Consider the following 17,017-nt stretch of genomic DNA (forward strand, 5'->3'; position numbering starts at 1 on the left):
GTCTTATCTGTACTCACGAAAGTCCAATTTTATCAAACTTTATTGGTGCTTTCGAACGCGGCCTAGGTGCGTTCGAACGGCATGACTTGATCTTAGGTGCGTTCGAATGGGCCCGAGTGTGTTTGAACGCGACAATTTAAATTCTTCAGATTGCGTTCGAACACGTTTGTGAACGCAGCTCTTGGTCTGTGTGAACGCAGTACCCACGTTCGAACGCGTTTGTGAACGCAACTCTCAGTCTGTGTGAATGCAGTACCCGCGTTCGAACGCGTTTGTGAACGCGGTGTGAACTCAACAGCTTTTCTCCAATAATTTTGTAATTTTTCAAACCAGAGATATTCTAGACTTGTATAAAGCTCATATACATGTAAAAATACACTTAGAATATTTTGTACACAATTGCCAATAATTAAAAACCTAACAATCTCCCCCTTTGGCAATTTGTGACAAAACATCTAGTTTACAACATATTACAAAGAATTCAAAAATAAGCATTCAACAAGTCTAGTACTTTTAGCACATCAATCCTTGCGAATAAAAATATACCAAACCAAGATCAAGTGAAAATAACTTGAAATGAATAACAATCCAAACACAAATTATCAAGTAAGCAGTTCACAAGTACTCAAGCAAATAAAGTTCACAAGTATTCACGCAAAGGTATTTAAGTAGTAAACAAAACCTAGTAAACTCCCCCAATGCCATTACTCCCCCTACACCAGTAAACTCCTAAACTCACACGTCTAAACACACACTCACTCTCCCCCTTTTGGCACAAATGCCAAAGCCTAGGAACTCGGAGGGAACTGACGATGAAGAATCGACAAGACAGAGTCGAGAACAGTCCCATGACGTGCTTGCTCAGCTCGTAAATCATTCACGACCGAATGGAGGTCCTGCACCTGAGTGCTAAGCTGATCGAAATGGTCAGAGAACTGTGGTAACTCTCCTCAGTGTGAGATGAGTCATCATCCGAACTGTCGTTAGAAATATTAAGGTGTGTGGAACGTCCAGCGGCGGAAGAGGACGGCTTGAGAGGAGACGACTGATATGAGCTTGACTCCGCTTAAGAGTAATCCGATCCAACGGTTTTTGCAAAGTAAGAGAAGGTTCCGTGGCATCCACGCGCACCCCACTCTAAGTGCACAAATTTGTAATAAATATGTCAAACGGCAACCCTTCACGGGGCGCTTCTTTCTGTGAAGCTGTTAGAATGGAATCGTAGATCACCGCAGCCAAATCAATAGAAACTCCCGACAACATCGCATGAAGGAGGAAGGCACGATCAGGACTAATACTGGAATGGCGAGTCTTGGGGGTGACGTTGTACAAACAAAGCAGGTGAAGCATGTGAGCCACTGATGTCAGTTTCGCATGAGGCATCATATTGCCCTTCCAATGTTCCCCTTTAATTAACACAGTACCAGCAAATTCATTGACATCAGGGAGTGGAGCAGACGACGGATACTGGAACTCACCATCAGGAAGTTGGAGTTCTGCACGAATAACATCAGAGTCCAAGTAGATCGAAACCCCACGGACCGTAGAACGTATACAGCGTTCTAAAACAGTGGCATTACTGAAAAAATTCCCTAACCACTTCCACATATGCAGTCCCGCTCATCCGACACATGGATAACCATCCTCGCTCAGTAAAGATCTATTCGATCCCCAAGGCAGAAAAATCAGAAATAACCACGGGTCGTTCACAAATAATATGTCGAGTGCCAAAATTATGTTTGTAACGCCCCGCAGCCGTAGATGTCGAAAACTTGGTAGCCGAAGTAGGTGAGGAAGGCGGCCTAGGTTTCTTGGAAACTGCAGCTTTTCTAGGCATTCTTGAGAAAGAAACAAGATGCAAGATTCAATACATGCCCAAAGCAAACAAAAAGATAGCAAAAAAATAAAAAAATTCAAGAAACCATGATGGCCCTAAATGAAATCCATCATCCACTTGAAAACGCTAAGATATCACGTTCAATCACACAAGAAACTTTAAGATTGTAACTTTAACATAATCAAAACTCAAAAACGCACGAAATCAATTAAAAAATTAATCTTTCGTCTTAAAGGTTATCTAGACGAAAAATCAATCTCGAGGGTTACTGAAGTTGGACTTCAATCACGAGAAGCAGTGAATCGTGGGTTCTAGCGATTAAGATTGAGAAGAACAAAGTCGTTTGGATCGACGGATTATTTTGTGAGTTAGTCTTGTAACTACTACTATTCTAGTGATTGGTTTTGATCCGAGTTTGGATCCGTGGTTTTTTCCTGTTTGGGTTTTTCCACGTTAAAATCTTGGCATTCATCTCTGCTTTCGTTCCTAATATTTATACAGATTTTTACTTAAGCGAATGAGTGATATTATTGCCTAGTATTTAGATACATACTTGTGTCTAGGGGTTTTTCAATTGGTATCAGAGCAGGTTCTCTCACTCTTTGAGAGAGATCATATAGGCATGGATTTTCATGGAGATGGACCATCATCTATTAGACCTCCTATCCTAGATGGATCAAATTATGGATATTGGAAAGCTAGGATGAGAGCTTACTTGAAGTCTATAGATGAACGAGTATGGTTTGCCATTGTAAACGGTTGGAGTCCACTAATGTACATGGTGGATGATAAACTTGTTGATAAACCGATAGAGTCATGGGATAGGTCAGACTATGAAAAAGTTGGATGGAATAGCAAGACAATAAATGCAATTTTTAGTTGTGTTTCCTCGGAAGAATTTTGAAGAATTTCTACTTGTGAGATAGCAAAAAAAGCTTGGACGATCTTAGAAACTACTCACGAAGGAACTATGGCTGTAAAACTTTCTAAACTTCAGAGGTTGACTACTAGTTTTGAAACTCTACGTATGGAGGAGAATGAGACATTTGATGAGTTCTATGCAAACCTGAGTGATATAGTCAACTCCAGTTTCAACCTAGGAGAGAAAATTCCTGAAAACAGAATTGTCCGTAAGATCCTTAGGCCTCTTCCAGAAAGGTTTCAAGCAAAAGTTACAGCTATTTAGGAAAGTAAGGACATCGATTCTATGAAAGTTGAACAATTGGTAGGAAACCTACAAACATTTGAGTCTAGTCTTTCAAAACCGAGGAAGTCCAAAGGGATTGCTCTATCCATAGTTGAAGAAATTATAGAGGAGTCTGATGATGAAGGTGATTTAGATGTTGAGATGTTAGCCATGTTCGTCAAAAAGTTTAATAAATTCTTTCGAAAGCCAAATAACTTGAATGCTGAAAAACTTGAGAAAAGAAAAGCTTTTGTGAAAAAGAAGAATACTACGAGTTCAAATATAGGTGTGAGCAACAACAGTGTCAAACAGAAAAATAAGAATTCTGAGAATAAAGTTTGATGTTTTGAATGTTCTGGTTTTGGACACATAGTACAAGAATGCCCTAATCGCCTTAAGAAGAAGGGTAAAGCTATGAAAGTTACTTGGGATGACTCAGATGAATCTGATGATGATTCTGGAAAGGACGAAGAAAACTTTGTTGCTTTTGCCTCTTCTCTACTTAATATCGACTCTGTTGTTGATACTGATAGTACAGATGATCAGGATATATTACCAGCTGAGTAAGATGAATCTGAAATTCAAAAGACATATAATGACCTGTACCTGGAGTCGTCTAAACTCAAGAAAAGCAATCTTAAACTACTTCAACGACTCAAGGTAATCGAACTAGAAAGAATTCAATTTGAGGAGAAGTACAAATTAGAACTTGAACGTGTCAAAGACCTTTCTGAACAACTTGACAATGCAAAAAATAAAATGAAGGCTGATGAAATTGAACTAGAGCGACTGAATAAGAAAGTGACATTTCCAAAAGGGAAGAACAAACTTGACGAGATTCTAAAGGCTCAGATCTCTGGAAAAGATAGGTATGGTGTTCGATACACTAGTAATTCAAATAATAATAAAACTGTCTTCGTTTCTACAGGTATACAAAAAGAAGAATACCTAAAGTCATCAACCACATTTACAAAGTAATCCTGGATGAATGCTTCTAAACTGAAGGTGAATTTACAAACTGGTGAATCGTCAACGGCACCAAAGGTAAACTTTATTCCGACAAAAGGTGAGTAGAAAAAGGTTTATTCCGACATGCTATCATTGCGGCATTCTAGGGCATATTCGACCTCATTGCAAATTTTTGCAAAAATCTAGAACTGCTTTCATTTATGGGATGAAAACAAAGGCCATATGGGTCAAGAAAAGTGATTTGAAATGTTATGTTGTGCATACAGCCTTGAAAGCTTTAAATTCTAATTTGTGGTATTTAGACAGTGGCTGTTCAAGACATATGTCGGGTGACAAGTTGTTATTTTCTAATCTTCAAAAATATGAAGGGGGAGTTCTGACATTCGGAGATGGTAATTCATCCAAGGTAATAGGTAAAGAAAAGGTAAGTTCTCCGGGGGTTCCTATTTTTGAAAATGTTCTGTATGTTAAAGGCTTGAAAGCAAATCTTTTGAGTATCAGCCAATTTTGTGATGAAGATTATGAGGTAAATTCTTCAAAAATGATTGTACTATTCTAGATCATGGTAGTAATGTTATATGAAAAAACCCCTAAACACAATTATGTATCTAAATACTAAGCAATGATATCACTCGTTCGCTTAAGTAAAAGTCCGAAGAAATATTAGGAATGAAAGCAGAGATGAACGCCAAGATTTTAACGTGGAAAAACCCAAACGGGAAAAAACCATAGATCCAAAATCGAATCAAAACCAATCACTAGAATAGTAGCAGTTACAAGACTGACTCACAAAACAACCCGTCGATCCAAACGACTTTGTTCTTCTCAATCTTGCTCGCTAGAACCCACGATTCACTGCTTCTCATGATTGAAGTCCAATCTTAGTAACCCTCAAGATTGATCTTTCGTCTAGATAGCCCTTAAGATGAAAGATTAAGTTTTGTAGGTGAGAGGAACCTTGAAGTTGAAGAACCGATGTAACCTCAAAAAGTCTCCTTCAATAATGCTTCTTCAACCACCCTCAAGATAGGGCATCACAATCCTTATATATGATCTCCAAGATAGAGTCAAATCCAAGTCTTATCCGTACTCACGAAAGTCCAATTTTATCAAACTTCATTGGTGCGTTCGAACGCGGCTCGGGTGCGTTCGAACGCGACAACTTGAATTCTTCAAGTTGCGTTCAAACGCGTTTGTGAACGCAGCTCTCGGTCTATGTGAATGCAATAACCGCATTCGAACGCGTTTGTAAACACGACTCTGTCTGTGTGAACTGAGTACCTGCGTTATGGATCTAGAACATCTGATAATTGCTATGTTGTTGAAATGTCACAGAAACTGAAATGTAACAGTGCCTCTTTCGACATTGCAGATCTTTAGCATCAACGTCTTGGACATGTGAATCACGAGGAATTATTTACTCTGTCCAAACAAGAAGTGGTAAGTGGAATACCTAAGATGAAAGAAATGTCAAAAAGAGTGTGCGATTTGTGTCAAATTGGAAGACAAATTCGAATCTCACACAAGAAGGTAAATGCAGCTACCACCGACCGTGTGCTTCAATTAGTTCACATGGACTTGATGGGTTCAATAAAAATGGAAAGTCTTGGAGGTAAACGCTATATATTCTTAATGGTCGATGATTACTCCAAATATACCTAGGTTGCTTTTCTACGTGAGAAGTCTGAAACATATGAGGTTTTTTAATCACTATGCTTAAAATTGTAGAATGAATATGTTTATTTGGAACAACCAAAAGGGTTCGAAGATCAAAAATTTCCTTCTCATGTGTTTAAACTGAAAAAGACCCTCTATAGGCTAAAACAAGCTCCAAGAGCTTGGTATGAGAAGTTGACCACTTTTTTAGTGGATGCGGGGTTCACTCGAGGGGGAGTGGACAAGACATTGTTCATTAGACAGTCGAACAAAAGTTTAGTTGTGGCACAAATATATGTGGATGACATTGTCTTTGGGGCAAGAAGTCGATCATTAGCTAAGGAGTTTGCAGATCTTATGTATAGTCATTTTGAGATTAGCATGATGGGTGAGTTGAAGTTCTTTTTGGGACTTCAAATTACTCAGTTGAAAAGAGGGATATTTATCGCTCAAATCAAGTATGCTAAGGATCTTGTGACTAAATTCAATTTAAAAAATGCAAAACATGCTAGAACTCCTATGAGTATAACTACCAAACTAGGTAAGGATATTTCAGGAAAAAGTGTTGATCAGACACTATATAGGAGCATGATTGGTAGTCTTTTGTACTAAACTGCTAGTAGACCAGACATTGCATTTAGTGTCGGTGTGTGTGCTAGGTTTCAATCTGAACCTAAGGAGACAAATTTGTTTGCTGTGAAACGTATTATAAAATATATTGGTGGCACAGTTGACTTAGATATCTGATTTACGTATGACTCGGGAGCTATCATATCTGGATACACGGATTCTGATTGGGCAAGTTCATGTGATGAAAGAAAAAGTACCTCAAGTGGATGTTTTTATATTAGAAATAATCTGGTTGCTTGGCACAGTAAGAAACAAAACTCAATATCTTTATCTACTGCAGAGGCCGAGTACATTGCAGCGGGAAGTTGTTGTTCTCAGTTACTATGGATGAAACAGATGGTCAAAGATTACGGCATTGAACAAGATACTTTGGATTGAATTTTTTTTTTGGTTTGGTTTGCGTGTTTTTTTTTATTATTTCTTTTCGTTTATTTTTAGGTTTTCTTTACTCTGAACTTTTCTCTAAAGAAGTAAGTCGGTTTGTCTACTTTGTTGTATCATTGTTTAAATAGGAAAGTTTATTTAAGAAGAATGTTTCATGTTATTTATGCTCACCTTGCATATGTATATTATTATGATCAATCAAGATTAATTTAATTTTGAGTGATGCATTAGAATTGATTATAATATGCTTTTGATGATTTGATTGATCTGTGTATGCTTATTTCATTCGATTGTCATATTCTATGTCTTGAATCTGAAAAACCCCTAGACACAATTATGTATCTAAATACTAGGCAATGATATCACTCGTTCGCTTAAGTAAAAGTCTGTAGAAATATTAGGAACGAAAGCAGAGATGAACGCCAAGATTTTAACGTGGAAAAACCCAAACGGGAAAAAACCACGGATCCAACTCAGATCAAAACCAATCACTAGAATAGTAGCAGTTACAAGACTGACTCACAAAACAACCCGTCGATCCAAACGACTTTGTTCTTCTCAGTCTTGCTCGCTAGAACCCACGATTTACTGCTTCTCGTGATTGAAGTCCAACCTCAGTGACCCTCGAGATTGATCTTTTGTCTAGATAACCTTTAAGACGAAAGATTAACTTTTTAATGATGAGTGGAACCTTGTTAGTTGAAGCACCGATGTAGCCTCAAGAAGTCTCATTCAATAATGCTTCTTCAATCACCCTAGAGATAGGGCATCACAATTCTTATATATGATCTCCAAGATAGAGTCAAATCCAAGTCTTATATGATCTCCAAGGTATACAGACACCCCACGAACAGTAGAACGTATACAGCGGTCTAAAACCGTGGCATTACTAAAAAATTCCCGAACAACTTCCACATAAGCAGTCCCGCTCATCCCACACACTGAGAACCATCCTCGCTCAGTAAATATCTATTCTATCCCCAAAGAAGAAAAATCGGAAATGACCACGAGTCGTTCACAAATAACAGGACGGGTGCCAAAATTATGTTTGTAACGCCCCGCAGCCGTAGATGTCAAAAACTTGGGAGCTGAAGTAGGTGGTGAAGGCGGCCTTGGTTTCTTGGAAACTGCAGCTTTTCTAGGCATTTTTGAGAAAGAAACAAGTCACAAGATTCAATACATGCCCAAAGAAAACAAAAAGATAATAAGAAAACCAAAAAATTCTAGAAACCATGAAGGCCCTAAATGAAATCCATCTTCCACTTGAAAACGCTAAGATATCACGTTCAATCGCACAAGAAACATCAAGATATTAACTTTAACGTGATCAAAACTCGAAAACACACGAAATCAATCAAGATCAAGAGACTCAATTGAATAAAAAAAATAAGAAAATTGATGGATGATCATACCTCACAAAAGTGAAGAAAAACTAAAAGATTCGGCCGAAAGATGCTAGATCCAAAGGAAAACTACCCTCTAAAAGGATTAGAAGTGAAAATTTTGATGAAAAAGACCAAGATCTTGAAGATTTGAGAGGGAGGAAATAAATGGTTTCTAGGGTTTGGAAGATGGAAGATGAAAACCATTGGGTTCGGACGCAATATTTAAAGAACCCTCGAGTGCGTTCGAACGCACCAGTCTGCGCGTTCGAACATGCCAATCATCGCGTTCGAACTCAAAAATTTGCATTCGAATGCCCCCTTTTTTTTAAGTAAAAAATCTAAGAAAAAAATCAAAAAATCTTTTTGGAGATGCACCTCTAAAAATTCAAAATAGATTCAAGACAGAGAATATGACAATCGAATGAAATAAGTCATACACAGATCAATCAAATCATCAAAAGCATATTATAATCAATTCTAATGCATCAGTCAAAATTAAATTAATTTTGATTAATCATAACAATATACATATGCAAGCTGAGCACAGATAACATGAAACATTCTTCTTAAATAAACTTTCCTATTTAAACAATGATACAACACAGTAGTCAAACTGACTTAATATTTAAATTTGCAATTTTCGACTTATTCTTCATAACCAAATAGAAATTTTCCTGTATTATTTTTTTTTTATACATAAACCATATAGGTGCAATGATGACTTTCACACATGAGTAGGTAGCCCTTTACTTATAGTACATATCAAACAATGTGCAAGAAGATATTTACAAACATCAAAAAAATTTATTTAATTTGCAAGCAATGTACTGAGTCAAACTGGACACTAAATAAGATTTCATGATGTCATGCTCACTCAAGAATATACACACGTTATGAGTGCATTAAATTTAGTTTAATTATCATATAAGTCGAGAGAGTGAACAAATCAGAAATGATACAATATACTGCAAGATGACAAAATTGACTATCATAACTCATAATCAAGAGAAAAATTATATTTATATGTCAAGAGAAAAAAAAATATTTTATGACAAAAACTCTTGACAAATCTGAAACTAAAACCAAAAAACAAGTTTAGAGTAAAGAAAACCTAAAAAAAACTAAAAAAATAACAAAAAAGAAACACGCAAACCAAACCAAAAAAAAATTAATCCAAAGTACAAATCCCTAAAGAAGTACGAAGATCACCCAAATGTTTCTCCATCTTAACATGTTCTAGTGCTATTGTTTTGTCTTCAACAAACTCGCATGTAAAATGATGTCAGATATCAATATGTTTTGTACGTGAGTGTTGAACAGGATTTTTTGATATATTAATAGCACTCATGTTGTCACAATAAAGCACCATAGTATCTTGTTCAATGCCGTAATCTTTGACCATCTGTTTCATCCATAGTAACTGAGAACAACAACTTCCCGCTGCAATGTACTCGGCCTCCGCAGTAGATAAAGATATCGAGTTTTGTTTCTTACTGTGCCAAGCAACCAGATTGTTTCCAATATAAAAACATCCACCTGAGGTACTTTTTCTATCATCACATGAATCTGCCCAATCAGAATCTGTGTATCCAGATATGATAGCTCTTGAGTCATACGTAAACCAGATACCTAAGTCAACTGTGTCACCGACATATTTTATGATACGTTTCACAGCAAACAAATGTGTCTCCTTAGGTTCAGACTAAAACCTAGCATACACACCGACACTAAATGCAATGTCTGGTCTACTAGCAGTTAACTACAAAAGACTACCAATCATGCTCCTATACATTGTCTGATCAACTCTTTATCCTGAAATATCCTTACCTAGTTTGGTAGTTGTACTCATAGGAGTTCTAGCATGTTTTGCATTTTCTAAACTGAATTTAGTCACAAGATCCTTAGCATACTTGGTTTGAGTAATAAATATCCCTCTTTCCAACTGAGTAATTCGAAGTCTCAAAAAGAACTTCAACTCACCCATAATGCTCATCTTAAAATGACTATATATAAAATCTACAAACTCCTTAGCTAATGATCAACTCGTTGCCCCGAAGACAATGCCATCCACATATATTTGTGCCACAACTAAACTCTTGTTTGACCGTCTAATGAAAAATGTCTTATCCACTCCCCCTCGAGTGAACCCCGCATCCACTAAAAAAGTGGTCAACTTCTCATACCAAGCTCTTGGAGCTTGTTTTAGCATGTAGAGGGTCTTTTTCAGTGTAAACACATGAGAAGGAAATTTTTGATCTTTGAACCCTTTCGGTTGTTCCACATAAACATCTTCATTCAGAGTACCATTCAAGAAAGCACTTTTAACATCCATTTGAAACAATTTAAATTTTAAGTGACAAACAATAGCAAGCAGTATACGAATATATTCTAATCTAGCAATAGGAGCAAATGTCTCATCAAAATCTATACCCTCAACCTTAGTATATCCCTGTGCTACGAGTCTAGCTTTATTTCGAACTATATTGCCATGTTCATCACTTTTATTCTTGTAAATCCATTTTGTTCCAATGATGTTCACATTCTTAGGTCTAGGAATTAAATACCAAACATATTCCTAGAAAATTGCTCTAATTCCTCATGCATAGCATTAACCCAAGAATCGTCTAACAATGCTTCCTACACATTTTTAGGTTCAAAAGAAAATGTATAACAAGTAAATGATACCTCACTTTGGATTTGTCATCTTGTCTTAATTGGTTCATTCACGTCTCTGATCACTTGTGACAATGAATGATTTGATTTCACTCTGGCAGATGGTTCCGGTACATTGCAGTCATCTTTATTCATTTCAATTTTGTCCTCGTCCTGATTCTCAATTTCCAGATCAAGCTCCGTTCCTATTTCTTCGTCATATGTATCTGTAGAAACAGAAATAGGAGTAGCTTTAGTTAAATCAGTCGTGGATTCATCTATCATAACATTAGCAGATTCCATAACAGTAGAAGTGTCAATATTAAATACTCTATAGGCTCTACTATTATTCGAATACCCCAAGAAGATGCCTTCGCTACTTCTAGTGTCAAATTTAGTCAAATATTCTCGATCACGCAAGATATAACATTTACTTCCAAAAGCTCGAAAATATTTAACATTAGGTTTCTTATCTTTCCAGATTTCATATGCAGTCATTTTTGTACCTGGTCTTAGATAAACACGATTTATCACATGTACCGCTGTATTGACCGCCTCCGCCCAAAACTTTTGAGTAACCTCTTTAGCGTGAAGCATAACTCTAGCCATTTCCTGCACAACTCGGTAATTTCTTTCAACAATTTCGTTCTGTTGTGGAGTTATAGGAGCTGAAAACTCATGTTGAATACCAAGAGAATCACAAAATATAGAAAAATTTTCATTTTCAAATTCTCTACCATGATCAGAACGAATCCTAACTAGGGTTGTAGATTTTTTATTCTGCAATTTTAAGCATAGTGATTTAAAAACTTCAAAGGTTTCGGACTTCTCACGTAGAAAGGCAACCCAGGTATATCTCGAGTAATCATCGACCATTAAGAAAATATAGCGTTTACCTCCAAGACTTTCCGTTTTTGTTGGACCCATCAAGTCCATGTGAACTAATTGAAGCACATGGTCGGTGGTAGCTGCATTTACCTTATTGTGTGAGATTCGAATTTGTTTTTCAATTTGACACGAACTACACACTCTTTTTGACATTTCTTTCATCTTAGGTATTACTCTTACAACTTCTTGTTTGGACAGAGTAAATAATTCCTTGTGATTCATATGTCCAAGACGTTGATGCCAAAGATCTGCAATGTCGAAAGAGGTACTATTACATTTTAGTTTATGTGATGTTCCAACAACATAACAATTATCAGATGTTCTAGATCCATAACATATAACATTACCACCATGATCTAGAATAGTACAATCATTTTTGGAGAATTTTACCTCATAATCTTCATCACAAAATTGACTGATACTTAGAAGATTTTCTTTCAAGCTCTTAACATAAAGAACATTTTCAAGTTTTCAAGGCTGTATACACAACATAACATTTCAAATCAGAATTTAAAGTTTTCAAGGCTGTATACACAACATAACATTTCAAATCACTTTTCTTGACCCATATGGCCTTTGTTTTCATCCCATAAATAAAAGCACTTCTAGGTTTTTGCAAAAATTTGCAATGAGGTCGAATATGCCCTAGAATGCCGCAATGATAGCATGTCGGAACAAACCATTTTCTACTCACCTTTTGTCGAGGAGTGTGACTAAAGTTTACCTTTGGTGCTATTGAGGATTCACCAGATTGTAGATTCAACTTCAGTTTAGAAGAATTCATCCAGGATTGCTTTGTAAATGCGGTTGATGAGTTCAAATATTCTTCCTTTTGTATACCTGTAGAAACGAAGATATTTTTATTATTGTTTGAATTATTAGTTTATCCAACACCATACCTGTCTTTTCCAAAGATCTGAGCCTTTAGAATCTCGTCAAGTTTGTTCTTCCCTTTAAGAAATGTCACTTCCTTATGCAATCGCTCTAGTTCAATTTCATCAGCCTTTATTTTATTTTTTATATTGTCAAGTTGTTCAGAAAGGTCTTTGACACGTTCAAGTTCCAATTTGTATTTATCCTCAAATTGAATTCTTTCTAGTTCGATTACCTTGAGTTGTTGAAGTAATCTAAGATTGATTTTCTTGAGTTTAAACGACTCCAAGTACAGGTCATTATATGCCTTTTGAATTTCAGATTTATCTTACTCAGTTGGTAACATATCCTGATCATCTGTACTATCAGTATTAACAACAGAATCGATATTAAGTAGAGAAGAGGCAAAAGCAACAAAGTTTTCTTTGTCTTTTCCAGAATCATCATCAGATTCATCTGAGTCATCCCAAGTAACTTTCATAGCTTTACCCTTCTTCTTAAGGCGATTAGGGCATTCTTGTGCTATGTGTCCAAAATCAGAACATTCAAAACATCGAACTTTATTCTCAGAATTCTTATTTTTCTGTTTGACACTGTTGTTACTCACACCTTTATCACTCGTTTGCTTAAGTAAAAGTCCGTAGAAATATTAAGAACGAAAGCAGAGATGAACGCCAAGATTTTAACGTGGAAAAACTTAAATGGGAAAAAACCACGGATCCAAACTCGGATCAAAACCAATCACTAGAATAGTAGCAGTTACAAGACTGACTCACAAAACAACCCGTCGATCCAAACGACTTTGTTCCTCTCAGTCTTGCTTGCTAGAACCCACGATTCACTACTTCTCGTGATTGAAGTCCAACCTCAGTAACCCTCGAGATTGATCTTTCGTTTAGATAGCTCTTAAGACGAAAGATTAACTTTTGTTGATGAGTGGAACCTTGTTAGTTGAAGAGCCAATGTAGCCTCAAGAAGTCTCTTTCAATAATGCTTTTTCAACCACCTTAGAGATAGAGCATCACAATCCTTATATATGATCTCCAAGATAGAGCCAAATCCAAGTCTTATCCGTCCTCACGAAAGTCCAATTTTATCAAACTTCGTTGGTGCGTTCGAACGCGACCCGGATGCGTTCGAACGACATAACTTGATCTCAGGTGCGTTCGAACGGGCCCGAGTGCATTCGAACGCGACAACTTGAATTCTTCATGTTGCGTTCGAACGCGTTTGCGAACGCAGCTCTCGGTCTGTGTGAACGCAGTACCCGCGTTCGAAAGCATTTGTGAACGCACTGCGTTCGAACGCGTTTGTGAATGCAGTGTGAACTCAACAGTTTTTCTCTAATAATTTTGCAATTCTTCAAACCAGAGATATTCTAGACTTGTATAAAGCTCATATATATGTAAAAATACACTTAGAATATTTTGTACACAATTGCCAATAATTAAAAATCTAACATTATCTAACTATTTTCTAGTTATTTAACTACTATAACTATTTTTTAGTTATCTAACTACTTTTTAGTTATGTAACTATTTTTTAGTTATCTAACTACTTTTTAGTTATCTAACTACTAGCATCGTTTAGTTAGTGTCCTTCAATTTTTTATAAATAAAAGATGGTGTTATTGTTTTGGATAATTCAAAAGACCTAAGTGTTTTCTTTGTTACAATTAACTCTTGTTCAGATCAAGGTTCAATTTTACGAGTTGCACCTTGATTTGTGATGGTCTTGTAGCTCGAGAACAAATTGTCTTCGTAATTTCCAATCGCAATAAGTTGACAACAAATTTGTTCAAGTGATAGATTTATCTTCGCCTGACCGTTACAAGTGCCTAACCATTTGATTTTATTAATCTCTACTTTTAATTTCCTCCGACATTTAGGATATACTTTGTGGAGGATTCCTAATAGCATGCATGGTATGTAATGTGATGCGACTAGTTATGGAGCTAGACGTAATTTCCCATCATTAGGATGAGAATTCATTACGAATTAAAGTGAAGTAATTCACTAGGAATAATGTGATACTAGAACATGTTACGATAATTATCCATAACAATATTGATGGAAGATGTTTCACTTTATATTGTTAACAAGAACAACCAAAAGACATTCATTCTTACCAATTTTCCAATTTTAACACCTAAATTATTTTTTTTTCTTTTGTATCTCTTCCTCAAGGAGACAATTCCTTCACAGACGAAAGGCTGGGCTTCCACCCAGACAGCATACCTTTTCTTGATCTAATAACACTCTTCATTGGTGGCATAAATGCATTCTTTTTCTTCTGCTCCTGCTGCTGTTGATCTCTTCTTGCCAACCTCTTCAAGAAACATGCTGACCACTTCTCATTTGAAACATAAAAATCCTTGGCTGAACAAATTGAATCATCTGACTGTACTCCGTCTTCCTCTCCTTCCTCCTCCTCCTTTGGCACCATAGTACTTACTACCTCTTTTGCTCTCACTTCGCTATCTCCAACATTTGATCCGTTCGGTACTTTGCGTTCTAGTTTCTTGACTGTAGTCTTAGGGACAAGATAGAACTTCTGGCCCGGAAGGAGCTTTTCCTTAGGGGAAACAATGGATACGTGCGGCCGTTTGAAGACCTCCAGTCGGGCGAGGCATAGACCTGGGTACTTCTCCATCACTGAGTATGCCAGGACTGCACCTGAGTACAGTTCGACTATTCCACCAGCAAGAACTATCCTCACTACTGAATCCTTTTCCTTCTGATACACCGCTGAGACTGTGCTCAGCTCTACTGAAACGGCCTCGGCGACGCCATTCTTCCGCTTCGTTTCTCTCTGAGGGTACCGCGGAACACACCATATGCGACGAACATACCTCTTCAGCGCCATCAATCAGATGTTATGCCCTTCGCAGAGAGAGAGAGAGAGAGAAGATAATGTCAAGTCGGACATGCCCTTTATGGGAAAATTAATTTATCTTCTTGTGATCTTATTGCTCCTTGACGAGGCTCATAGAGAACCATTCCAATTGTTTAGACTGCCGGCATTAATTATTAGGATAGACCTCTTGGTATCGTCACCTTCCTGTCCACCTTAGGCTGTTAGCTATGAGTAGATAAACTTGTCACTTGTGAAAGTTGATATTCTTACAATTAAGTAAAGAATATCAACTTCAGCTTGGAGAAAGCTCCAAAGCTTAGTGCAATTCCATTCTTTCCTTCTCCACACATGACAAAGTAGATATCTGTACATATATAGTTTTCTTTTCTTTTCTTTTTTTGATTCAGAGAAAGAAAATAGATATGCATAATTTTCTGCATACTAACACTTGTCTTTCGCACACATGGTACCTATTTTATTTTATTAGAAAGAGAGCTTCAAAAGCTAATTACAATTGACGGGCTGTGAGAGCCCCAGATCCAATGTTTCTTCCCAAACCCAGAAATCCAGTCAGCAGCTTTGGTTCTGCGCCATATAAACATGCTAGACCTGCACAGACTCAAAGTCAACTAACCAATTACGGATAGCAGTAACAAGATTACGAATCCCCCCAATTAAGGAAAGCTGGGAGCCTCTGTGCAGCTGCAAAAAGAAATTAACTGCTTCATTATGAACGACTCATTTATTTCGATGCAGTAAATATATAGCTATTGTTTCCGATTCAAACTGAATTTATTTTGATATCTACTAGTCTGAAACAGAATAGTTACTCCTCACTTATATAAGGACCGTAGCAGTATTTGTTGGATCATAGTATTCAACGTTAGATAAATATGTAATATAATTATAAATTGTATATTATCATATATGATTGTCTTACTAAAGTAATCAATTTGAATTAAGAATTATTTGACATCCTGTGTATTCATTAGGGTGTGGTTCATAAATGTGTAAACATATTTAGATAAAACTATAATAATTGATGGACAAATTATAAGATTTGAAAATAAAGGGAGTCGACTTATTCAACTTCCAAAATCTCAAGAGATTATTATTTAGATGGATTGGTCCCCAAGGCACAAGATAATGAAGAGACAAAATTTATTCAAAATATATATAGAATTGTTACCTTCTCTTTTTTGACACTAGCTAAGAGAGAGAGAAGAGAGATCCATAAGAAAATTATAGAGGATTTTTAAATGGCAAAATCTTGAAGCCTTAGAAGATATTCTTGTGGTTTAAAAAGAAGAGCTTCTTGCCATTAGAGATGAATCGTATGCTCATAAGGACGGTTGGTGATTTCTCAAGAGATTGGATTGATCCATGTGAACTTCTATAGATTTAGGTATAAAGTTCCGGACTCAAGTAATTTATGATTTGAGTATAGTTTGGCATAGATCAGTCCTTAGGTTTAGGTGTCGAATTGTTTCTTCTTCCCCGGGGTGTATGTTTGATCCAAACAAATGGTATCAGAGCCTACTATGCCAAAGGATAGGTCTTCCTTGATCTTGAATTTAAAGTCTTCTAAATTATAAATTAAAGAGTTGATTTAATATCATTTATCTTAATGGGCATACCTTGTGGATCCACATCACAATTAGAAGTCACATCGAGATACGTTCGAAATTTTTCCTTATAGTT

The 17,017-nt window shown here is 36.5% G+C and overlaps 1 protein-coding gene across 1 annotated transcript; it reads right to left on the reverse strand.

The window, feature by feature from the left end:
- Window positions 1–14,457: 14,457 nt before the first annotated feature.
- LOC140792741 (uncharacterized) lies at window positions 14,458–15,430 on the reverse strand. Its single transcript, XM_073143902.1, has one exon. It carries the CDS (start codon window positions 15,323–15,325, stop codon window positions 14,642–14,644), a length of 684 nt encoding a protein of 227 aa, XP_073000003.1. The 5' UTR covers window positions 15,326–15,430; the 3' UTR covers window positions 14,458–14,641.
- Between the last annotated feature and the right edge of the window lie 1,587 nt (window positions 15,431–17,017).

This window comes from Typha latifolia, chromosome 7, assembly GCF_019914945.1.
Source record: "Typha latifolia isolate L0001 chromosome 7, TyphaL0001v2, whole genome shotgun sequence".
Lineage (NCBI taxonomy): Eukaryota > Viridiplantae > Streptophyta > Magnoliopsida > Poales > Typhaceae > Typha > Typha latifolia.

Coding starts and splice junctions, on each gene's coding strand:
- LOC140792741 (XM_073143902.1), bottom strand. CDS start 15,325: ATGGCGCTGAAGAGGTATGTTCGTCGCATATGGTGTGTTCCGCGGTAC.